Source organism: Pelmatolapia mariae, linkage group LG16_19, assembly GCF_036321145.2.
Source record: "Pelmatolapia mariae isolate MD_Pm_ZW linkage group LG16_19, Pm_UMD_F_2, whole genome shotgun sequence".
NCBI lineage: Eukaryota > Metazoa > Chordata > Actinopteri > Cichliformes > Cichlidae > Pelmatolapia > Pelmatolapia mariae.
Genome location: NC_086241.1, coordinates 43251420 through 43275711, shown reverse-complemented (window position 1 = coordinate 43275711; position 24292 = coordinate 43251420). Strand labels below are relative to the sequence as shown.

The 24292-nt window shown below is 39.2% G+C and overlaps 2 protein-coding genes across 3 annotated transcripts; one reads left to right on the top strand and one right to left on the bottom strand.

The window, feature by feature from the left end:
* The first annotated feature begins 2673 nt into the window (after window positions 1-2673).
* LOC134644949 (uncharacterized) lies at window positions 2674-9623 on the top strand. Its single transcript, XM_063498146.1, has 4 exons — window positions 2674-3417; window positions 6314-6514; window positions 6763-6973; window positions 8175-9623. Exons 1-4 carry the CDS (start codon window positions 2712-2714, stop codon window positions 8425-8427), a joined length of 1371 nt encoding a protein of 456 aa, XP_063354216.1. The 5' UTR covers window positions 2674-2711; the 3' UTR covers window positions 8428-9623.
* Window positions 9624-9839: 216 nt separating this feature from the next.
* LOC134645391 (uncharacterized) lies at window positions 9840-23863 on the bottom strand. Of its 2 annotated transcripts, none has more exons than XM_063498814.1 (19): window positions 23667-23863; window positions 22899-23022; window positions 22260-22396; window positions 21572-21741; window positions 20582-20765; window positions 20040-20293; window positions 19871-19956; window positions 19665-19726; window positions 17935-18173; window positions 15111-15300; window positions 14994-15035; window positions 14778-14901; window positions 14002-14143; window positions 13755-13919; window positions 13575-13647; window positions 11973-12568; window positions 11732-11849; window positions 11172-11241; window positions 9840-10231 (listed from the first exon to the last, which is right to left on the bottom strand). In XM_063498814.1, the coding sequence occupies exons 2-19, from the start codon at window positions 23020-23022 to the stop codon at window positions 9903-9905; spliced, it is 3105 nt and encodes a 1034-aa protein (XP_063354884.1). In that variant the 5' UTR covers window positions 23667-23863; the 3' UTR covers window positions 9840-9902. The 2 variants fall into 2 exon arrangements, with proteins under 2 accessions (XP_063354884.1, XP_063354885.1); XM_063498815.1 differs by having other exon boundaries at window positions 14778-14898.
* Window positions 23864-24292: the final 429 nt, after the last annotated feature.

Sequence of the window (24292 nt, the reverse complement as noted above, 5' to 3'; positions counted from 1 at the left end):
TCAGACAAAGCTGGAAGTCTGTTCGAAGTTCAAGCATTAGCTCTACTTCACTGACTGTACTGACCTGAAGCATGTTTGCTTCTAATAATTGTTTACAACTAGAGAGTCATTGGGCCTGCCAGGTCACTAACTCTTCTTCAGCTTCTGTGTAGATCAGACTATTAAAGATCTGCAAACAGCAACATGTTTCTGCCTCTCTCCACACTTTTAAGGAGAGCAACACTAAAATAAATAGAAGCATACACTTCGACAATCCCGTATTAACGACAGATTTAACACAGAATTTTAAAAAAGATGAATTACTGAGAGGACAGTAAATATTCTCACAGTATTCTCTGCTGACACTCACAAACTGTAAGCCAGCTGTTCCAGTGTTTTTTTTTTTTTTGTTGTTGTTGTTGTTGTTTTTTTTTACTGAGTTTATTTCAAATGTTCAGGTTTCAAATCAGTCTGAATGATTCTTAATGATGTATTGTTCACAAATCTAGCCTACATGTGCAGTACTCTGTACGGCTTAACATCAAGTACTAATCTGTCAAACATTAAGGCAGTTGATGAAAATACTGGTGATAATACCTCTTTATGTTTTTCTCTAGTTTCCTGCAGGTGACCACAATGCAGCACAACTGAACCTGAATGGAAACCTGCAGCATTATCTCATCTTTGTAGTTCTCATAATACACTGAATAAATTCTAAATATTATAATGAATAATCCATGAAAGGGAAGAAACTTCTGGATCCATGAATCCAGACCTAGCTGGGTCTGGCTGCTTGGCCTCACGCGTGTTTTTTCCCAGGGTGAATATAGCTGTTGATACAAAAACAAAACAAAAAGCTAAAACAAACCCCATATAAATATATATGGTATAATAATTTCAAAGGACATATCAGACATTGGACAAAAAATAAAGGACTACATAGACATCATAAATGAAATTAATTAAAATAACTAAAATACTGATAAATAAATATATTAAAAAAAAAAAAATTATTGGGTAGAAAACTAGGCCTCCTTAGGAAGTTCAAGTTTTTCTACCACTCAAAGCTCCAAAGCGTTTTACTGCATTTTTACTTTACATGAATTTCTTCAATGAAAAGTAATGAAATAATTTCTGATGAAAAATAGTTTCATTGTGTGTTTTTTTAATCCACTTTTACATAGAAAACTGTCCTTAAGGTCATTAACCTGAAAAGAAAACTAATGTTGAATTGTCTGAATGCTGTGAGCATTATTATGAACTGTAGCAAAATGATGTTGTAAAAATTCCCAAGAGGCAAAAAAATAATTAATGATTGTAAAGTAGATGTCCTTTGTTCTTGGTGCAATAGGAAACTTGATTCATTTTTATCACAGTTTTTTTTTTTCAGATTAATCTCTGGTGAAATACTGTAAAATAGTAAAAGGTTTTAGAAAAATGTGTTAAAAATGTTTTCTTTTTATTAAATTTTTGCTTGAATAAAAAAAAAAAATTCCTTAATAAAAACTTTCCAGATTGTGATGTTGAGCGACTTTAATTCGATTATTGAATTTCAGACCATTGGGCCTGTTTCCATAAAATAAAGATTTTTTCCTAAATACCACATTCAACATGGTAAATGGACTGATTCTTATATAGCGCTTTTCTACTCTCCCGGAGTACTCAAAGCGCTGTATACAACACGCCACATTCACCCAGTCACACCCATTCTCACAAGCACTACCTCTGAGTGCTTTCTAACTACACTCACACACATTCATACTCCAATGGATGCATCGGAGAGCAACTTGGGGTTAGTATCTTGCCCAAGGACACTTGGCATGCAGACTGGAGGAGCCTGGGATCGAACCTCCAACCTTCCGATCAGTAGGTGACCTGCTCTACCTCCTGAGCTACAGCATACAAATACAACATTATGAGGACTAAAGCTATGCTTGCAGATCAGTTTCCAGTATACCTGTTGAAACAAAAATGATAATAATAATTTATAGGAGTCTTTTTTTTTAGCAAGACTCTATAGAACTTGACTGTATGTTGAGGTGGCAGTTCAGCGATTTGATTCATGTTACAGCAGCTTGTGAATAATTGAACATGGTGCAATAAAAGTACTCTTAGAAGTTCATTTTTCCAAACACTTAAATTTACCCTAGGGTTAGGGGCTTGCCACCTCAGCATACAGTCAAGTCTTGCTAATGACCTTCTAATTTAAATCAGGTGTGTTGCAGCAGGGACGCATTTAAAAGTTTCAGGACACCGGCCCTCGAGGACTGGAGTTCGACACCCCTGCTCTAACCACTGTAAAAACAAAAAATAAAAATATTATGGATCTGAAATGATATGCAGTGTTGGTAGTTTGCAATCTGTTAGCATAAATTCTACGACTGTTACAGATTAGAGGATGTACAACCACGAAAATTATTCTTCTTCAAAATGTTATTGGCGGTTGGCAAACAACTGAATAACCACGAAAATTAATAACTTAGGTTTTTTGAAGTTGGTTGTGTCAAGTCTGTTTTTTTCCTCTACTAAACTTGGTAACTATTCCCTTTCCGGTTCCAACCAAGATTTAAACCAATGGGCATTTGAGTTTCACATAGTGTCGAGCCACAGGGGTGAAACGCTATTGGCCCAGTGAAGAGATGCACTCTCCCCGTTGGTTGAATTTCCACCAGTAGGCGGGAGCTAAAGCAAAACTCTAAACAGAGCCGTGGTTGTTAATTCCTAGCTTAACTATGGAACTGATACAGCTTTTGCCACCAGAAGTTTGGGTCTATGTTCTTAGTTACCTGAGCACGGAGGAAAAACACACTGTCCGCTTCTGCTGCAAACATCTAAAGAATCTCGTCGACCATCCGTCTCTGTGGAGAGACTACACGGTGGTGCTGTCCGACCTCCGACGTTATACGTACGGCTTCTGGGACACTTTAAACTACCGCAGTCTCACCCGAGTAACGGTGCGGCATTTGGGGCGCAAAGAGTGGCGACGCCTCGTGAAGTTCCTCCCGTCACTCTCCACCATTGTGTTTGTGGACGGAGGACGGCAGTATAAGGAGAAATACTTGGACGCCCTTTCCAGGTTCCCCGATCTGAGGGGTGTCGGGGTGCGAAACGCTATCTGGGATGAGCCGGTTCTGGGGCTCAATCTGGCAGTCCAGCTGGGGGAGCTGCTGACTCAGTTAAGCGTGTGCAACGTCCGTCTGCCCAACACGGTGCAGTTCATCAACAGCGTGTCGCACCTGGTCAACCTGCGGTACTTGCTCTTCCACCAGCAGGGAGAGGGCTACGGGCTGGACACGGTCAGGCCGGTGCCCTGCAGTGTTTTCCACAACCTGCTTCTGAACCTGACTAAGCTCAAACACCTATCCTGGGGGATGAAAGGGGAGCCACCGGAGCCGCTACCAGATGATTATTTCAGCCCCGCGGACCCGGACCATCCAGGTGAGTCTCGTCACTCATCCAACGGGAAACTGCTGTGGTATAGGCTATCAAAGCATCAAAACCAGGCTTTAGAGCTGGTAAGCCAAGAACTGTGCCATTGTCCTCAAGATTTTCTATGCTATCCTTCACATCCATCAAGAGACCTAACGCACGTTGGCTCAGGAGGTCACTATTAACAATCCTTAAATATTCTAATATTGCACATAGACATGATTTAGCTTGTAAACTACATAAAAATGCCCTATTTGCAAACTTGCAACACCAGTAACACCAATGCAGTGTCTTTAGGATACAAATAATAGAGTCATAAACAGTAAGTGTACATTATGTTACAGCATTACAAATCCCAGTACAGACGACGCTGAAGTTGCCACATAGCCCTGAGTTGTTCCTGGGAATTTGTCTAGGTTGAAACAACTTTTTGTAGAAGTGTGCTTTGTACCTGCACTCTTACACATAGACAAACCTTAAATGCAATCCGTGATCTAGCCTAATCACAACTACTGCAGGTCAGTTCACTTTACCTCAAATGACAATATTTGTTTAGTGACAGGGAGAGCCTGTTTTAAACATGGCAGTGGAAAGGAAAATCACTCAAAATAAAAATTTTAGACTTAATTTAGTGTGTTGGAGAAATTGGTTTTCCAGCCACCGTCTGATGATACTGATAAGTCTTCAGTCTAGGTTGGTGCAGAATCTGCTTTTCTTTTTCTTTTCTTTTTTTTTTAAAAGATTTTCTAATGACCTTTTTATGTATTGTTGATCTTGGCCAATCTGCTGTGCTAGTATTACTGTATCTCGGTGCTGCATTTGATACAGTGGGCCTCATTGTCCACTGCTTCAGCTTAAGCAGTGTGCGTTATGTCTCCAAACAAGGGCCAGAGGGACGAGTGGAGCAACAACGGTAAGAACCAGGAAAAGAACGAAGCCAAACAGATTAGTTTGTGTAAATAACATGCTTTTATTACAAAGTATCCAGCATAAAGAGATGGCTGTGCCACTATATCAACAAACTAACATATCCTGAAAGGGATGATTAAACAAAAGAAAAAAAACTTCTGCTGCCAAGCTGCAGATTAGGTCATGTAGACATAGTGACTAAAGACAAACTTCCCGTACTGCATACTGCTGTGTTCTGTTTCTTACTTAATTGCTGCAACTTTTATCCAAGTGTAACTTTTTATACTATTACAACTGCAGATGGTTTTATTTGATGTGCAGCACTGTGGTCAAAGTCCGTTGTGTCCACCTCCAGTCCTCGAGAGCTACTGTCCTGCAGCTTTTAGATGCATCCTTGTTCCGACACACCTGAATCAAATGAATGGCTTGTTACTAGTGCTGGGCAATATGACGATATATATCGTGTGGACGATAGAAAAGTGAATATCGTGCCATTTGTCTTCTATCGTTTCTATCGTTTCTAACCCTAATTTTATAAATTATTACATAAAATATATCATTAACCCTTTACAACCGGTCGGAGCAGGCACACTCCGTTTTCCCTAACTATTTTTAAATCCCTGTAGAACTGGAACCATGTAAGGTAGCGCAATAATTATTATTTTTTTTTTTTTGCATATGAAACCGTAGGAGTTGTACTTACATCTTATTCCATTAGCTTGCCCTAGGTCACGGTTTCCTTCCACATATAGCTTTGCAAAAATTGCATAAAAAGCGCTTGCAGCAACAAAAACATAATATTCCAGAAACAGGCTTTGCTGATCCGATCAGCTGTTCATAACACTTCCTACTTGGAATATAAGTCAGCGGGAACTATCGCATGTCCGCCATTACCTGTCCGAAACCGGAAGTGACGTCATTTTCGCGGAAAATGTAGTTTTTTAGCTTCAAAGCCTATGTTGGTGTTTTTAAAAGTCATGTTTGACTTTATGCTTTTCTGTATCATTTCTGGGATGCTTAGAAGTCAAATTACACTGTTGGAAATAATTTATTTTGATGCACATGCTGTGTTCTTGCAAATTTGCATTTATTTATTTTTATTTTTCCTGTAGTATATAAAAATTAGTGTATCTCAAAAATAAAACTATGAAGACACTCAAAATAAATTTCTCGTGGTTGGAAACTATTTTGTGCAACTTTTTTGTATTTACAGTTTTGAGGGATAAGCCTCTTAAATTTCTCTAACTGGAAATATATGTAAAAAAACAAAACAAAAACGATTTTCAATTTTTTTTTTTTGTTTATTGCACTTTTTTGCAATTTATGTAGTTACTATGGACTTAATGCATACATATTATTAAAATTTGGGCTATAATGGTTGTATTGATGTGTAGCAACTTGAAATGCTCCCACAAATGGCACTACAGCATGTAAAATGTAAAGATAAGCTCTGGCGGACTTGGTTCTATGGTAGGTCTTAAAGGGTTAAATAGCCTGTGGCAAATATATTAGTGTTGTCTTCTCACTATACATACTCTTAACTTTATGCAAGAGAAAATAAAGTATAAAAAAATGATATTTTTTGCAAAGAAATTCCGTCTTATGGTTTTGCGACATGGTGCTGCTTTACGTGCACCCGGATTTGCGACATGCTTTACGGTAACTCAAAACAAAGACTGCACCCTCTCCACTCGCTGTTTACAGACTGCATACTTTCCAGATGACCACAGGTCAGGTGGTATATCGTGATATATATCGTTATCGTGATATAAAAGAATTCATATCGTGATAAATATTTTTTCCATATCGCCCAGCACTACTTGTTACCAGGACTTTGCCATACTTGATGGCATGCTGAAGAGGTAATCCAATCATTTGATTCAGCTGTGTTGGAGTAGGGATGCATCTAAAAGCTGCAGGACGGTAGCTCTCGAGGACTGGAGTTGGACGCCCCTGTGCTAGGCTATATAAATAAACATACTTTTCGATCTTGCAGTGTTCTGCTACGGTGGCCCTGTGCTGACCACTCTGGAACTGGTGGATTATCCAGAAACCACCCTGTCAGAGAATGCGCTGAGGAGTCTCACCTCTCTTGAGTCGCTGTCTGTCAGGTACAGGTACATCAGAGAGGGCGTTGAGTGTCGCCTGCAGGCCTGGCTGAGTCCTCTGCAACACTTAAAATCTCTCGCTATCATCGGTGAGTAACTCTGCTGTTCTGCAGTTTGTGTGGGTTTCTTTTAGTTGGTGTGGGACAACTGCATAATTGTTAGGCAACTAATATTATTTACGGAGATTTAAAAAGCATCTTTCTGCATTATTATATGCAGTTTATTTGGCAATCTCAGTGTATCTTAATTCTTTCTGGTTTTCAAAGCAGAACTGAGCCTCAGGCTGGGGAAATCCAAGTTTCTCCTTAACTCTTGGTGCTACTTTCTGTCCTTGTAGGTGGGAATTCTCTCACTACCTATACCACCATCATCCCACCCAGTGTGACCAGGCTGACGCTGCGAGTAGCCATAACGCTGAAAGACATGGACTCTATTGCGCCTAAAGTCCCAGGACTGGAGCACCTTGACATTGAACAGAACCGCTCCAGTGGCAGTCTCTGCAGACGGATCCCTATGCTGTTTCCGCAACTCAAGACACTCAGGATACGGTGAGCCTTAGTTCATCCTAGTTTTTCTGCCTGGCAGTCTAAACAGGAGAATGTTGATCAGACCGTATTATGCTTTATCATAAAGTAAAGCATAATGTCTTCTCATTTGAGAATATTAGGTTTTTCCTTAAGAATGGCTAAAAACAAGTGTTCAGTTATAAAACATTTTAGATTCGTTTTCAACTAACAGATTATCCCATAAGATGATGAAAATTTGGGTTACCCAAAATTCTTTGGATAAATTTGGTCAGTTCAAGATTTTGCAGGGAACTAATCTGTGGGGACAGCTTTCTGCAATGAATGAACATTTTGTTTGTTTGTTTTTTAAATGTGTCTAATCCCTGTAATAAAATTATGTTTCAAGAAATGTAATGATCTAAGTAAGGGAAGATTTGGATAAAATCCCAGTGAAGATGTCTCAACAAACTACTGTTAATTAAAAATGAAAATAAGCATTAATCAGTCATTTAAGAAATGCTGATTGTTTAAATGTGCACTTCTCTATCAACCTGCCTCAAAATATACAGGGCACTAAAGCATCCATACATAATGAAATCTTAGTCCGTTCAGTGGTGATCGGATGTGGCAGTTTGATTTGTGCAAGTTGTTTCTTGTGTCCATCGGGAAGTCCCCCCTAGCATCAGCTATTTTAAATAACTATAAGATTTTTTTTTTTTCTGGAAAAAATTGTTTCCTGGTTTTTGTTTGGCTTTTTTTTGTTTTTTAAAGCTGCAAGCCTTTTTTAAAATTTTTTATTTTTATTTTAAGTATCTGTATAACAGGGTATGAGGTCCACATGACCCAAAGACCTACAATAGACCTATTAATAAGTAAATGAGGGTGGCAGTGGCTCAGGATGTGGATTGTCTACCAATCAGAAAGTCAGTGGTCAGATTTCCATTGGGCAAGAATGTGAACCATGAGTTGCTTTGATGCCTTAATCAGAATGTGTGCATGTGTAAGAGATGTTAGATTAAGGCGCCTGGGCATAGAAAAGCACTTGTATGGATGTGTGTGTGATTGGGTGAATGAGAGCTTTGAGTTCTGAGCTGGAGAAGAAAGGTGCTATTTAAGTACCAGTCCATTTACTGTTTAAAGATATTTCAACAAGCAAACGAGAAAATGACCTGACTACAGTCCTATAAAATATTGTGAGCCTGCTCTTGAGGTACGTTAACGAGTCCTGTCCTGTTTCCTGCAGATTTTTCCGCCGGGAACCAGAGAAAGACCTGCTGAGCCTCCACAAGCTGCGACACCTGGTGCGGCTGGAGCTGATCGTGGAGCGTTCGTTCATCCTCCGAGATTACCTCAACGGGCACCCTTGGCCGAGCCCATCTGTGCAGGGGCTGATCAGTGAGCTGCAGGAGCTGTCTGAGAACAGGATCACGGTCATAACCACAATGCGGCAAAGGAACCCACTGCGTGAATGTGACTGTGTGTGGGAAGGAGACTGAACGGGTGCAAGGCAGAAATGTGGGAATTAAGTTATTTTTCTTCCCAAAAGCACTGCACCAGAATGAGCAGTGTCAAGAAGACCTGAGGTAAGAGCCACCTGTTGTCTGAAGGAAAACGTATGAAGGCAGCCATGGATCAGGAATACTGAAGGTCTTCTCGGTCATAAAGCTAATAAATAGGCCGAAATGTGATACATTTTTTGGCAACAAACAGAAGAGCAGAGTAGCAGTTGCATCATGTTATGTCTGGCTGGTTTGTAAAATGGTGCAATCCACAAACAAAATTATTATTAAACAATGCCTTACATGCTCAGGCATGGTCTTTAAAGACACAAGAAGCTCTTAAATAATCAGATCTGGCAGTTTATTCCAGTTCCCAAAGTGACTGATTCAAGTAGCCTGTTTTGTTCTGTAAGATCTGACAGTACTGTTTACTATAATGTAACACATGAAGAACAGTAGCAGCAAGTCATGTTTTGAGAAGACAGTTTAAGTTGAAAACTCGTTAAAAAATTCTTTCTTAAACAGAGATGTGCTGGGATCAGCCCGTATTGCACCCGGTGTCTGACACGTCTGTCAGAGGCAAACGTTTATCTGTTGGGTCATCTGAGTTTTGTTTTCTGGATGAATATTTAAAGATAGTTTGAAGAGCTGAAAAGACTCTAATGCGGGTTCATTATTTTAATAATGGAGATTTTTGTGTCCTTGACAGAAAGGGGGAAATGATGAGAAAAAACTAAACTGGGTAAGAGGACAAAGACCTCAGGATCAAAGTTGTCTAGTGGTCAATATTTTTGTTTTGAAACCATTACAATGAAAAGTCAGGACCAGAAATGGCTTCTGTGTTACTGCAAAAACGCATCATTGTTACGTTTTGAGTCCAGGGGACTTAATTTTTGAATTTTTTGATTTCAAATTGATCATTGCAATATTTCAGCTTTCAGGTTGTGTAAGCTAATTATTTCTTGCTTTTCAACAAACCCTACAGTTATTTCTGAAGAGCAACATTTTGACTTTTCTAAATGTCTGCAGATTTTTATTTATTTTTTTTTTTTTTTAACTTTACAATTTGAATGTAGCAAGAAATGCAGAACGGTTAGTTTTAAAAACTCCTTTGTGTTCAACGGGGTTAATGTTACATTTCTTTGCTGAGTGCTTTACTTTTGTGGATGAATAAAAATTCATTTGAAAAATTTGTTTTTTTTCTGTGATTTATACAATATGGAAAAGTCCTAAAAATTGATATAGAACTTCCAACTGTTTTGAGTCTTTCAGTCAAGATTCTGCAGAAGAACTGTGATATTTGATGTGTTGTCTCTCCTTCATGCAGTAATTAAAATAGCTTGACCACAGCTGACCTTGTTGCAGATTTTATTAACAGGAAAATTCCACAACACTAGTTTAACCTTTACATGAGGGATGCAAGAAAGCCCAGATGAAGTACTGAATGTCCCACACTGATGTTAAGTTGTACCTCAGAACTCCAGGAGCACAGATTGCGGCTCCACAGAGTTCAGGGCGATTTCTTGTTTCTGTCCATAGAGTCCATGTTCTACCTTTACACCTGCATTTGTACACTTCGCTGAGCCTGTCATGAGTTCTCTGCAGGCGGAGACCAGACTTGAGAAGAGCTGAGCACCCCACCACAGCTCGCATCCACCCTTGTACTGCATCCTTCTGTTGGGTGCTGGCTTCCCAAGCAGGGAGTCTTGGGGGACAAATAAAATACTCCCAGGAAGATCCAGGAGGGACACACAATGCCCGGAATGTTTCCGGAAAAGCCTGGTAGTCATCAGAGTGTTGGCTGTTGAGGACACGGTGGAAAACAGACAAAGCCTTAGGCCACAAGATGGAAATCTGTTTGTTACGTTTAGTTATACATAAATTTATCATCCTGTTAACATAAGATTACCCCTTAAATTCATATTAGGTCTACCTTGCTTGGATCCCCCTTTGCCTTCAGACCTGGATTAATTCTTAGCATAAATTCAGGAAGGTGCTGGAAAGATTCCTCAGAGATTTTGGTCCATATTTACATGCAAGCATCACACAGCTGCAGCTGATCCATAATATGAATCTCCAGTTCCACCTCATCCAGTGAACTCAATGCTATGTTCAAGATACCAATTTAAGATGATCCGAGCTTTGTGACATAACACAATCGCACATGATCACACTTTACTCATCTCCTGATGAGTAAAGTGTGATCATTAAAGGCTGGACATGGTCAGCAATAATACTCAGGTTGGCTGTGGTGTTTAAACAACGCTCAGTTGGTACCAAGATAAATATCCTACACTCACGCATACACCACCCACACCAACCTGCAGGATCCACACTTTCATGTTGTTTACTGTCAGAATGTCACAGCAGAAACAAACTCATCAGACCAGGCAATGCTTTTACAATCTTCTGTTGTCTAAATTTGATCAGCCTGTGTGAACTGTAGCCTGAGTTTCCTTTTCTTAGCTGATAAGATCATTGCCTTTAAGAGCAGTGAGCGTACATACTCTGTGTTTGAGTTGTTTGGATAACTTTGACATGTTTTGTGGGTTTTTTTCAAAGTGCTGTTTGACACTGGGTTTTTGTTCACTTTGGCTCAAAGACCAATTTCTGGATCTCTATAAGAAATTTAAGGTGAGCAACTTTCAATAGTTAATTTAAATTCATTTGTCTAAGCTGCTATTACCATTTTCTGGTTATTAGCTACTGTGAGTCAGCTAACATGTGCAGCAGTAACTCACCCATCTCATTTGTCACATCTTCAGTGGCTCCGTGAAAGAAACACACATAGACAACCAATCCCTGCTGAATCTAAGGAGAGTGTGGAAACAATAATAATTAATTGGGTACTTTACAGGATCCCACATAAGAAACAGAGAAAGTCTCACACATTAATGTTTTGTTAACCTCAAGTAAGCATTTGAATTTCATTAATTATGAGAATAAAGCGCCACATTATGCCTTGTCCTTCAGCCTGTTATACTGTATATCCTTTTTGAACATGGAAGAGGTTTGAGTAGTCATAAACCTCAATATCCACACGAGATGGGGTTATACTCACAGAACAGTGTGTGACTAGACTGATTTAAATATAGTAGTTTTATGACAACTGATTAAATTAATCCAGTAATTGTTAATAAACCACCATCACACAAAATATAATGTACTGTATTAATCAAATGTATTATAAAAGTACACCAAAATCCAAAGCAGTGGGCAGCAGGACATTATGATTATTACATTTCCACAACAAGATAAAGACTTAATTAAATAAAATACATTGAAAAACAAATGCACCCACCTCTGCCCACTGAGCATCTGCTCCACCCACAGCAGGTTTGAGCTTAATCTTTGCGTGACTACACTGCTGAATGACAGTTCGGGCCTGAAGCCTGATGGGCCTATAAAAAACAGCTGAGCTGCTCAGACACACAAATACAGATGACAAACCCATTAAAACTCCGACAAACACCACCTGCCAGCAAAATCAGAATATGAAATAATGAAAATAGGTATAAAAAGACCGATATTTTGTGCTGCACCTGTCAGCATTAGGCGGGGGTTTTGCAGTTTTTTCCACAGCAGAGCTACCGATGGTGAAGACAGGCCAGGGTTTGGTGCTCAGGGCCATCACAGGCTCCAGACCACTAGAGCTCCATTTAGCTGAAGAATCTGCCTCTGGGCCTCTTTTCTTCTTCACTGTGTGCTGGACACTGCAATGACTTCGGATTTGTGTTGATGTATGTGCCTCTGGAGCACTGTTTTGACTTGGAGCCTGAATGTGCTCCAGTGGAGCATGCTGCTCTGAAACAAGCTGTGCTTGGATGCAGTGTTGTGTCCCATTGTTGCCCTGAAGGCTACTTGTTTTTTCCTGTTCTTCAGGCTGTGCAGGCTTCTCTGACTGGGGATTTATCGGATTCTCTATCCTTTTTTGCTTCTTAGAGCTTTCAGGATCCTTATGTACTTCAAAATGCGAAGAAGTCACTCTCTTCATAGACAAGAGCTTTGTGACAAAGGGGATTTTGGGAGACCTGGGCTGTAAATTGATGGGATTTTTCAGGTGAAGGAGGATGGGAATTTGGGGCTGAGGATTATCGTGAATTTCAGTCTGGGAGGACAAACTGGAAGAAGGTTCATCCTACAAGTGAGATGGGAGACAAAGTCAGTTCAACTTCATAACTTACATACAACATAATTATGGAGGTGGCAGAGCATGAGCTAGTTCTTTACTAGAGGCTGAACTGTTACTGTTTTGTTCTTCTAGAAACAACTTGTGCTACCTGCAGCCATTTATCTGAGCTCTGGTATGTAAGTAACTTCTGTTTCATAAAATGTGCATGCATAGAATCATCTGTCTAATCTTAATTGAAAAATACTGCCAGCTGCCAGTGCTAGCCCTCAGCCTCCTAGCAGATACACCAATGGTATCAATTTCAAAATCCTACGCTGGCTCGTTCTTAAGTTATCACATTCACAAGATTTTCAGAAAAGCTGACCGCCGACAGATTTGATCTTGTCTAAGATTTTTAGTACATGCATTCACAAACTTGGGTGTCTACGCCTTCCATGTTATGACAATACCCCACCAGCCTTTCATAACTGAACAGAAAAAAACAGTTAAAAATGTGCAGACTTTGCATCAAAGTAAGCTTTCTTTTTCCTCTAGAATTTCTTCTACCAACTGCTGCAGAATTATCAAATCAAGATTTTTGAGTGCCATACTTATCTCTAATGAGATTTCTGATTTATATCCAGTGATTGCTGGATGGAAAGGCCAATGAGCTTGAAACAGCCCAACAACTGAACAGCTCCAACACAAGAAAACTTGGATCCCAAGACAAGCTGACAGATTATTTTTCTTCTTTTTTTTTCAGGCATAGGAGACTGATGATGTCACGAAATTGCTTCCTATATGAGCATTTTGACTGCCACTGTGTTGTTGTTTTTGGAGCCAAAAGCTACCAATATCCAAATGGATGTTGAAATAAACACAAAAAAAAAATCAACCACCATAAATATGTTTGTATGCAGAAATTATCCTAAAATGTTTGAGTAGGAAGCTGCAAAAGTGCTTTTTAATTCTGACTCACGTTTGGAGCCTGTCTAAGTGGTCAGTCAAGGAGCTAAAGCTTTGGCAAACCCACCACTGTGTCCTTGGAATTCACTGTCAGCTGCTCCTCTGCATCACCATCACTATCAGTATCCTCATCATTCACACTGCCAACATGCAGACAGAGAGAGAAGAGCAGGTAGATATTATACCTAAAAATGGGAAACCATATAAACAGTTCACTAGTACATTTAGATACTAAGATAGAAATTACCTGTCTAAGTCATGAGATGTCAGTTCCTGCAGTTGAGCTGATGTCTGAACCGCTAAACCTCTCACCTCCGCTTGGTGATTCGGTTTCTTCCTCTTCTTCATGCTGCACTGAGAGCAGTTGTTGATCCACTGCACAACATCAGGCCTCATGGTTCTCCAGAAGTATCTGTAAGAAAGTTCAGACCTGAGACTGTGTTGATGATTCTGACTGAAACGTGTCACTAACGAGAAACAGCGCGAGGGGAAACCTCTCATTCAGCAGTCTGAGACACTTGTTGACGTCGAGGTGGTTGAGCTCGTTGTGATAGTCCACCAGCGCGGTTTCAACCTGCTGCCTGTTCCTCAGAACCAAACGCATTTGGTCTCCCTTCACCGTATGAAGAACACCGTCTGGGAAAGCAGTGGTAGGGTAAATGTTACAGCACAGTGTGAAACAGACTAATTGACACCTTTGTCTTTCCAGTTATGTTTGAGCAGAGGCACAAGTGCCATTGTGTATATTGTATCATTATATTTGGATTTTTGAAAATACATTCGGTATCAGATGGATTGTAATCCACAGGATTGAACTAGAACAGCAAAAGTTCAGCTTTTTACTAAGCCTTTTGTTTGTGAGGGCAGCGAAACAGAAGAAAATTGGCTTAAGTGACTGGCCTTAAAGAGAGAGAGGCAAAAACAGTGTGTTTCAGACAGTGTATGAACTGACTGAATGCATCAAAGGCCATTATAAGATAAGCAAGCACTAATTTAAAATATGACTCATACAAAGGTGAAGAATAAAAATCTGAAGCTGGACATTAGCATAATGGGTTTTATTTTTATTAAGGAGTTTTTTTCCACCTCCTTTTTTAAACTTTGTGTTCCCAGCAGTGCATAGTATAAAATATTAACATTCTTTTCCTAAATAAGATTGGAATTAAAACTCCTTTGTTATGCATACCTGCATGCCTGTGTTTTATCATGGAAAATGCACTACACAGGAATTATTAGTATTTTTGTTTTGAACACACAAATTTGTACGAACCTTTAATGGCAAACTTCTTGCAGAACCTCCTAAAGGTGTTCTTTTCTACATAGTTCAGTCCAGGTGGGTAAGTGCGTTTGGTAAGGTAGAGCTCCACAGCATCGTACTTAGCAAAAATGGCCTGCTAACACAGAGACGTAGATCATGTAAATACATATGGTTCATGAATCTCTGCAGCAAATAAAATTTTGTCAACATGACAAATCTACAACATACCTCCTCCCCCACCGCAGGCTGGATGGGACCTCTGGATGGGACCTTTGGAGGAAACAGATCAGTTATTAGAATTGTGACACTGTTGCATTAATAATACTAAGTAAATGTGATGCTCACTGCGGAGTCAGTGTGGACCGAGAGTGTAGGCACAGCATCTGGATTTAGGGTGATGACCTCCCCACTATGGCTGAAACAGTCGTCAGTGAAATGTATCGAACAAATGGAAGACCGGAGCCGAGGATGCCAGTTTGGACGGCCGGTAGCCTTCAACCACTTTGCCAACAGAGTTGCATTGTGAAGAGGAAACCTAGGGTAATATATTAATGATGAAGAAGTACACACACACTTTACCAAAGCACATTAAAGTCACATCTTCACAGTCAAATCTTCCCTGAACAATATTTGGGTATCCTTGTGCTGCAAAAGCAACATCAATTCTTAAGTGTACCAATTAGATTCAGTCAAATGCACCATTGTTGATTTCTAATGGATAATGGTCCAAAACCTATAGCACAAAAACTAATATTTGTTGGGGGGGGGGGTTTCCTTTCAAGGATAAAGTAAAATATAGAAGTGGTTAAAGTGGTTCTATTATGTTCTCCATGCTTCAAATTTCAAAAACACAAACTATATTATCTTATTCTGGCTCAGGGCAGGTTCATCTTATAGCTAAAACAAAAGCAGCAGCTTATCAATAACAACCTCTCTAAAACCCAGTTTAATTTTCTGATCGACCACCTTCCAAATGCATTTGGTATAAACATAAGCAAAACTCTGTCTACTTTGTGCATGTACTTTATCTGCACCAGATAAACCTATTTAAAAAAACAGCTCAACATATAAGTATGAAATAAAAACATTGCTAACCCAGCAGTTAGCTTAAAAGCCTGATCTTTTAACTTAGAGCAGGGCTCGCAAAATCGCTAGCCCGACGTCCCGGGGCTAGCGATTTTTCCAGTCGGGCTACCAGAATCTATCCCTGCCCTGCCCTTCGGGCTATCATAGGAAGGAAAAATATATGTCAATGCTTTTGCATTCTTTCGGAAATGTAGCTGGGTAAATATGTCATTGGCATCGGTGAACCACTGTCAATATGTGACTAGGGCTGCTCAATTAATCGAATTTTAATCTAAATTACGATCTGGGCTTTCAACGATCATTAAAAATGACTGAGCCGATTATTAGCACCTCCCTCGTGCTTTACTCTCGCGCTGCTCCGTGTGGCAAATCGAGCGCACCTCTCTGCGTTTCGAACACGCGGCACAACAATTAAGAGGAGCTAACAGAGGGAAGCTCGGAAAGCTAAGCAGAAGTTATTTGGAGAGGAGAGTGACTGCCGTTGGTTGAAAAGAGAGGTAAAAAAAACCCTTCAGTGGTGTGGAAACATTATGGGTTCGCGGAGTCAGACGTGGATCAAGTAGACATAGTGTGTAAACTTTGGTGTCGTAGCTGCACCACAGAGCGACATGGCAAAGTTCACTAAACATAGATGTTTACATTTTATTTTTTATATTGCAAACATTTGCACTGTTATCAGTATTTGCACACTATTTTATACTATTTTTGACAATCTTTAAAGCCATTATTCAATACATTGTTATTGTTAAATAAATATCATCAAATAATCGCCAGGGTGCACATAAGTGGTCCGCAGGTGCGCATTCGCTGTCAAAATAAAATACGCGCACAAGATAAGAAGTTGCAACGCGTGTTTGCGTCCATAAGATTTTCAGGAGGAGGACAGACATTTGTTTAGAACTCTTAAAGATGTCGAAGAAGCTCCTTTAAGCAATTACTTTGGTGTTCCTCCACCTCCAAAGAAATGTCAGATGGAGTCCGAACCGCAAAAGAAGCGCGTATTCTAGGAAAAGTGGTTGCAGGAGGTGAGCTGGCTTTAAACAAATGATGAATGCACAGAGATTTGGTGCAGAATGTGCCATGAAAATCCCACTCTAGCGGACAAAAACAGTGCCTTTTATATGGACGCAAACGCGCGTTGCAACTTCTTATCTGGTGCGCGTCTTTTATTGCGACAGCGAATGCGCACATGCGGACCACTTATGTGCACCCGTGTAAATAACATAATGTTCTGCCGGGTGTGTTGTTGGTTTCCCTCGATTTCTGAGTCGACAAGTGCCTTTGTTACTGGGACCAGTAATTTTAAGAAAGGCCCCCATTAGAACCCATGAGAAATGCAAGAAATTGATTATTGCTCAGTCTGTAAATAACATACTAAAAATCAACCTGAAAAATCTGTTAAGGACAGCCTACTATGTTGCAAAGAGTGAACTACCACTGGCAAAATTTAGCAGTCTTTGCAAACTTCAAAAAGCAAATGGCCTAGATCTTGGTTCCACTTGCCTCTTACCTGTGACTCCAGTGGAAATTTCAAATTCAGGATCTGACACAGACTGATTCCTGTTGTACAGTTCTTACAAGTTCATAGAAATTTCTGTTCAATTACAACCAAGTATTTGAGTTGATGATTGTAATTTTTATACAATATTGTAATTTGTGTTTCAACAATTTTTTGATTAATGTTTTTTTTCCGTTACAATATTGTAACGGAAACAAAACAGGAAACAAAACATAAAAAAAACTGCTCCCTTATTTATTCGGGCTACTTAAATTTATTTTGGGCTACCAAAAACTGAAGAGTCCCTGCCTGAAGGGCTACCAGGGATTTTGAAATTTTGCGAGCCCTGTAGAGGGATAACATCTGCCTTTGTGACATCACATTCATGATAAAATAACAGAAATAAGCAAAAATAAAGCATAATGTGCACACTAAACTCTCACCAGAACAGGAGCAAACACAGTATGTTTTATCACAGAAATCCCAAAGGTTTTAGGACTATTATTTTTTCATTAATTAATTCTGTGTTTCTCTGTTTACTTTCGTAGTATAAGCAGCAAACAATCAAGAAAAAACGATTCATACTTGTGGAAGGTGAGGCCCAGGCGTCTCTCTACTGGTCCACAGCAGTTTGTGCACCCAAGAACACTGCAGCGCATCCACTTCCTCTTGGTTCTGTTAAGGCAGGTTTGGCAGTTGGCGATCCAACTAGCCAGGTCTCGAGTCATGCTGCCCCAGTGGAAGTGCTTTGAAATTTCTTGCTGGCAGACCCCCTGACCATAGTGGCCCTTGCTGTCATGAAACTCTCGCAGGATTGAGTTTACCTGGGATCAAAAGGAAGCACAGTTGGTTAGCAAAGCATGGTTGGATATTTAATAGTATTTGTAAGACCATTATGCAAATTACAGATCACATAAGACTTATGTGATCATGCAATGTCAGTCTGACTAATAGTTGAGGCATGGGCTGAGGAAAGATGTGCAAATAGAGATGTTAACAGTATTTAAAAAATCCTGGATTTTGGAGCTCTTAGGAGGCTTCCTCCAACTACACGAAGACACCTTAATGCTCATTGCAAAAAGGACATTGGTGTAGTGCTCCAGGTGCAAAGGTGACAGAGCCAAGTGGCCCATACAGAATCAGAATCAGAATACTTTATTAATCCCTAAGGAAATTATGTGGGTTACGGTTGCTCCAAGGCAGTAACAGTAACAGACTAAGCCATTTAAACAATACAATATGTTACAGATTTTACTAATTAAAAAAAAATAGCGCTAATATATACAAATCACTCAATTATAAATATCAAGAATTAACAGAGATCATTATAAATAAATATCAATAACTCACAAGAATATTACAGAGTAGAAAAGAGCATGTGCAAAAAGGGTGTAACTATTGCAGTGTTTACAGTGTGTTAGATGGAGGAGTTGTACAGGGAGATGGCCACAGCCAGGAATGATTTCCTGTGTCGTTCAGTGGTGCTTTTTGGTAATCTCAGTCTCTCACTGAATGTGTTCCTGTGACTAGCCAGCACGTCATGGAGTGGGTGGGAGGTATTGTCCAGCATTGTCTTTATCCTGGACAACATCTGCCTCTCAGACACCAGAGAAGCATCCACCTGCATCATTGTCAGCTTGTCACCCAGGAGGTTTGGCCTCATGGGGTTGAATGCGCTGGAAAAGTTAAAAAACATGACCCTCACAGTGCTTGCCGGCTAGTCCGGATGGGTGTAGACACAATTGAGCAGGTAGATGATGGCGTTCTCAGCTCAGAGACGGGGCTGGTAAGCAAACTGAAGAGGATCCTGATGTGGTCTGACTATGAGTCGGAGCTGGTCCATACAGGACCACAACCTGCAGAAAACGGGGACCTGCCAGCTCATCTTTCATCTAAAAATGCTTCACACAATCTCAGAGGGTCATAAGAAGAGCAGCAGATGAAGCGATGAGGGTCAGATGAAATTAATGGCTGATTTATGTTTTGTTTGATTCTATTTATAACTGCTGAATGAATTTTCATTGTTGTTAGCTTCTGCAAGAACTAAATAAAGAATATAACCTGTACTTAAAGTGAAAATCTCTTCTCCTTAAAATATTTTTTAAAGAGTTTTAAGATGCCATTATCCTCTCCTCAGTGATGTAAAGATACAGATTAGTTGATGGTTTTAACCGGTTGTGTTTAGTCTCTGAAATTAACACGTCCAGATGTGTTATAATAAGGCGTAAACTGTCATAAAACAAAGTGTTTCCTCCGCTGACCACTGACCACCGGCACAAAATGTCTTCATTTGAAATCTGTAAGCTAGCAATTACCTCCTCTCTGCTGCGTGGTACTCTGAGAAGTCGAGAAGCCCGTGTGTACATCAGCACTCCATCTTAAAAAGAAAAGACATATTTCTAAAGTTTGACTATGAACATTTCAGCACCTTTATAAATGCTTTAATGTGTTCCTTTAGAGCACTGAAGCAGTCAAATAAAAATGAGTATTGCTTGTTGTGTTTAAAACCCTTTCCACTGACCTATTAGGCCAAAGCGCTTGGCCATCCTTTTTAAGGCACTTCTATTTTTCTTGCTTTGCGTTGGTAAAATCCTGTGGCTCAGATATCTAAAGTATGCGAAAGAAAACATGCTAATTTAAACGAACATGCGTCACATGGGTGTGAAGTTTTCGTGTCATCAAACACATACCTGGCGATATGGTTGTACGTGGTGAAAGTTGGCTCAATGACAGTCTTCCTCCTTGTGTGCTCCTTCACTGTCTGGACTGCGGTGGAGTCTGGAGCTGACGAGCAGTACTGGTGTTCCTGCAGCTCCATAGGGGTTTCCGACTGATCAGTGGCTGGATGAGGGGGCTTTTCGGTTTCAGTATTAGCAGTAGCTGCAGAGAGGAGGTCTTCCAGCGTGTTGGAAAGCAGGACTTCCTCATCTGAAGGAATGGGCACCTGAAAGGCACATAGGTTTACCTGATCAGCTCTGAGAACTAACTCAAGTCCACACTCTTAGTACGCCTCTGCAGGACTGGATGGGAAAAAAAGCACTATTGCCTAATTCTGTTAAAGTTTCTGAAAGCACTGCAGATGCACCGTCAAAATTTTATAATGAAATGAGTAAATATGCAGGTCCAATTACTAAGAAGAATGAAGTGAGTAAAAAAAACCCAAAAAGTAAATCTGCAGACTTGCTAGTTACAATTGACAGGTTTTTAATGTGCTCTCAGTCTTTTGTGTCACCTCCTCATCGGGCATGATGCTGGGTACAGCATCTGATGATAGTGTCGGCTGACCGTCCTCATTCAGGGTATAGCAGGATGGGTCAAAGTGTCGGGAGCAGATGTAGGAGTTTGAGCGCAGCGAGCCTTCATCCCTCTGTGCAACTGTCAGCCATTTCTGCCGCTGCTCGGGGTCCTTTGGAAACCTGCAAATGCACAAAGGCCAGTTTTGCTTTGGAGAATTTACAGAGAAAGCTGAACAAAAGCCAAGTCTGCCTGTGGTGTACCACAAGGCTCCATTTAAGGTCCACTATAGTTCTAAGTAAATGCACTCTGGAAAATACAACAATATTGTGTTCCAACAATACTTTGTCTTCAGCTGAATCAAAGTGAAATCCTGGGTGGCTCATAGCTCAAAATGGTTCAACTCCAAAGCCCCCATAAGCTTTATTAGCCCTCTGCTATCTCTGCTTGTAATTTAAAAAGTGCCAAGCAAATCAGTTATTTTCTTAGCATGCTTAATACCATGTCTCTTGGGAAATTAAAATCCTCCACGCGGTTAAAACATTACATATGAAATTCATTTGTTTATTTTTAAAGAACTGCCTGAAATCTGACCTCTTCTGGCTGACTTTATCTCTAGATCTCTCTCACATCTTCATATCTTTAAAATCTGTATTGACTGGAAAAAGTTCTTATTTGTCAGTTGATACACACATAACACAAATTACGTCAAATTATGGCAACCTGTCATTCACATATTATTACAACATAAATGGTAAATTCTGTTTTAGTTATTCAATCATTCTTTGTGCAAAATGCAATTTTTTTGTTTTAGATCTGAGACAATTGAGCCCAGTGTGTAACAGTAAGCATCAAGAACACAATATTTTTGGCTGATAATCAGAACAAACTTTACGAAAAAAAAAAAAAAGAAGGCTTTTTTTGTTTTGTTTTTAACTTAAAACAAACAAACAAATAAAAAAAAAACCATGTGCATGTGGTACCTGACCTGTGGAAGGTGATCTCAGGGTGTATGTAACTGGAAGAATCACAACCATAAACCAGGCAAAACTGGACGCGCAGATTAGCTAGCTCTTTAGTAGGTTGATTCTGGCAAACGTCACAAGCCTTTATCCATTTCTTCACTGCCGCAGTCACTCCAACCCAGTAATACATCAGCTGGATGGACATCAAGATTTTTTTTTTTTAATTCAAGTGTTTATTAAAGTCATACAAAGAACAAAAACGAAAAGCACAGTGTTTGATGGCGTCTTTTGTCCTTAGAGTCATATACACAGTAGTCTGAATGACCGCCATCACATCAAAAAAAAAAGATTTCTACATATAAGCATAGATTCACATATAAGGGTAAAATAAAAAAACAAACAAACAAACACATAAAACAAAGAAACATACGCATAAACAGGTATAATATGTAACTATATACATCCAGAGAGGGAGCAGCTATAAAACCAACACTTTCGGTAGCAGATGGTGACATACCATTAGTACATGTTATTATCAAAAACAAAGTAAGCAAGCAAGAAAAGTGCCTGGCCATTCCTTCAATGATGAGTATCAGCAATATCTGGCCTTATAGGACTCATATGGACCCCAAGATTTAAAACACTTTTATATGAATAGCCTTAATTTTAACCATTTTGGTGACTTAAAGAACACACCTCATTTAAACTCACCATTATTTCCCTTACTGCCCGTTCCCGGCGCGCATGGTTGTTGTTATTGTGGTATTGTATCAGGATCTCACGTATTTCTTCGTCACTCCTAACGACACGGAGGAGGCGGCCTCGATAAGACCGCCACAAACAGCCATCTGGAGGTTTTAGCATTCAGCAACATTCCTAATAAGTAACTGAAAGGCTATATTCAGTGCAGTGCTTTCTCTCATGCATTATCCAGGTGATCTACAAAATGTTCATGGGTGTATGAACATTGGGTAATTCATAGATTCTGAAGATGTGAAGTTACTGGAACAACTTTTGTGGCAATGGTTTTCAATCCATACATTTTAATATTTAATTAGCTATTCAAAATTTCAACTTAAAATGAAATGATCTAAAAACATACCAGAAATTTTACTTCCACCTAAATGTAGCACAATGAATTATATATAAATTTTAGTCACAACAGTAGTAGTAGTAGTAGTTCTTGCAACAAAGCACCATCTTGTGGTCAATATAGGTATTACACCAAACTGAGCACAGGGTCACAGCGCTGGCTAAACTTCAATTAATGTCTCTTCAACACCATACAAACATTTTGTTTGATGCTGCCAAACATTGAGAACTGTTTTTTGTGTGTAACATCTACTGTACCTTTGTAAGTAAACTTTTTGCTATCTTTAGAGACCAGCTTTTTCCAGCTTTTTGATGTATTTACATGAAACTTTCCTGTCAGTAAATAATGCTCCAAACAATCCAGAAAGGCATAAGAGGGCATCTGCAGGTGGAAAAGTGGGAAACAAAGACAGAGAGGTTAAGAAAGGTGATTTAAAACTTTAACAATCACAAAATATTATTGCAATTACAAGCTTTGCCTTCTGTGATGACAAATTTTAAATCAATTTTTGGTCTGTATTTTGGACAGAAGAAGTCAATTAAAGACATCACTATAGGAAAATATGAGTACATGATAACGTTTTGTTGTAATAAATGATATCCAAGAAAATGCAGGTACAATACATACTGAACAATAGTAAGTTAAAATGTTTCATTAAATACTGTAAATTTAAATGGCAAGTTCACAATGGTCTGTCAATTATGAGCTAAATATGAATTTTCTCTTTCTTGGTGCTTATGATTAAATAACTGGTATTCAGTCAATAATGTGTTGACTCACTTTGGCTTTTTGGCGGTGGTTTATTTAAAACAAGCAATTAACATTTAGTTACTGTTAATCAATTAGTTCACTGACAAGTAAAAAAATAAAAATAAAAAGTAAATACCGAGAGGTTTGTAAAAAAAAACGTATATATTGTCAGTCTCATATTAAGGCCTGCTCTTGTGGCGCGCACATGCGCAAAGGTAAACCGACATTATTTTAATTCTGGAAACGTATCGTGAAATAAGCCGACGTTTCCCTACCTTAGATCATCTTTCGTCTAGTCGACACAAATCCTCGTTACACCGGTTCCAACTTTTAACATAAATTCTACTGCAAGTACTTATTTTTCCACAGATTTCTTCAAATAATTAAATCTTTTTCTTTCAAATTATCTGAATTTATACACACGTGCTGTAAAGAAACATATTTTAAGAGCAAATTAATAGCTAACTGTGGCGTTTAGTTCCGTGCAAACTTGTCCCGCAGTAACATTCTTTCACGTTCCGGTATGGATAATTTCAAAATAAGGGTTATTAAGTTTTTCTTTTTCTTTCTCTCTCTCTCTCTCTCTCTTTTTAAAGTAATTAGCCCTTAAAAAACGAAAAGTGCATTTTTTTTCATGTTCGCGAAACAATTACAAGTATTATGTTGATCGCAGGGACTGAGTCATGCCAAGTATTCTATAGTAATAAATTACATTATAATGATATATTTAATTCAAAAACAATTTATATGATATTTTTGAACAAACAACAATAAGTTGAATCAAATGAGTAAGCTATACCAAAAAACCCCAACGTTTTACGGATGGGTAGTGATGGGAAGAAAATACATTAAAAGAATATAAAAGAAAATAACGTACACTTATAAAACTATTTCTTGAATG

What these genes read in the sequence shown, in the direction of transcription:
- LOC134644949 (XM_063498146.1), top strand. Translation starts at nt 2,712, where the DNA reads ATGGAACTGATACAGCTTTTGCCACCAGAAGTTTGGGTCTATGTTCTT. An exon ending in CGCGGACCCGGACCATCCAG is followed by an intron (nt 3,418 to 6,313) that starts GTGAGTCTCGTC and finishes TCGATCTTGCAG; the next exon opens with TGTTCTGCTACGGTGGCCCT. An exon ending in AAAATCTCTCGCTATCATCG is followed by an intron (nt 6,515 to 6,762) that starts GTGAGTAACTCT and finishes CTGTCCTTGTAG; the next exon opens with GTGGGAATTCTCTCACTACC.
- LOC134645391 (XM_063498814.1), bottom strand. Translation starts at nt 23,022, where the DNA reads ATGCCCTCTTATGCCTTTCTGGATTGTTTGGAGCATTATTTACTGACA. An exon ending in ACGTACAACCATATCGCCAG is followed by an intron (nt 19,957 to 20,039) that starts GTATGTGTTTGA and finishes CGCATACTTTAG; the next exon opens with ATATCTGAGCCACAGGATTT. An exon ending in AGCCTGCGGTGGGGGAGGAG is followed by an intron (nt 14,902 to 14,993) that starts GTATGTTGTAGA and finishes TCTCTGTGTTAG; the next exon opens with CAGGCCATTTTTGCTAAGTA.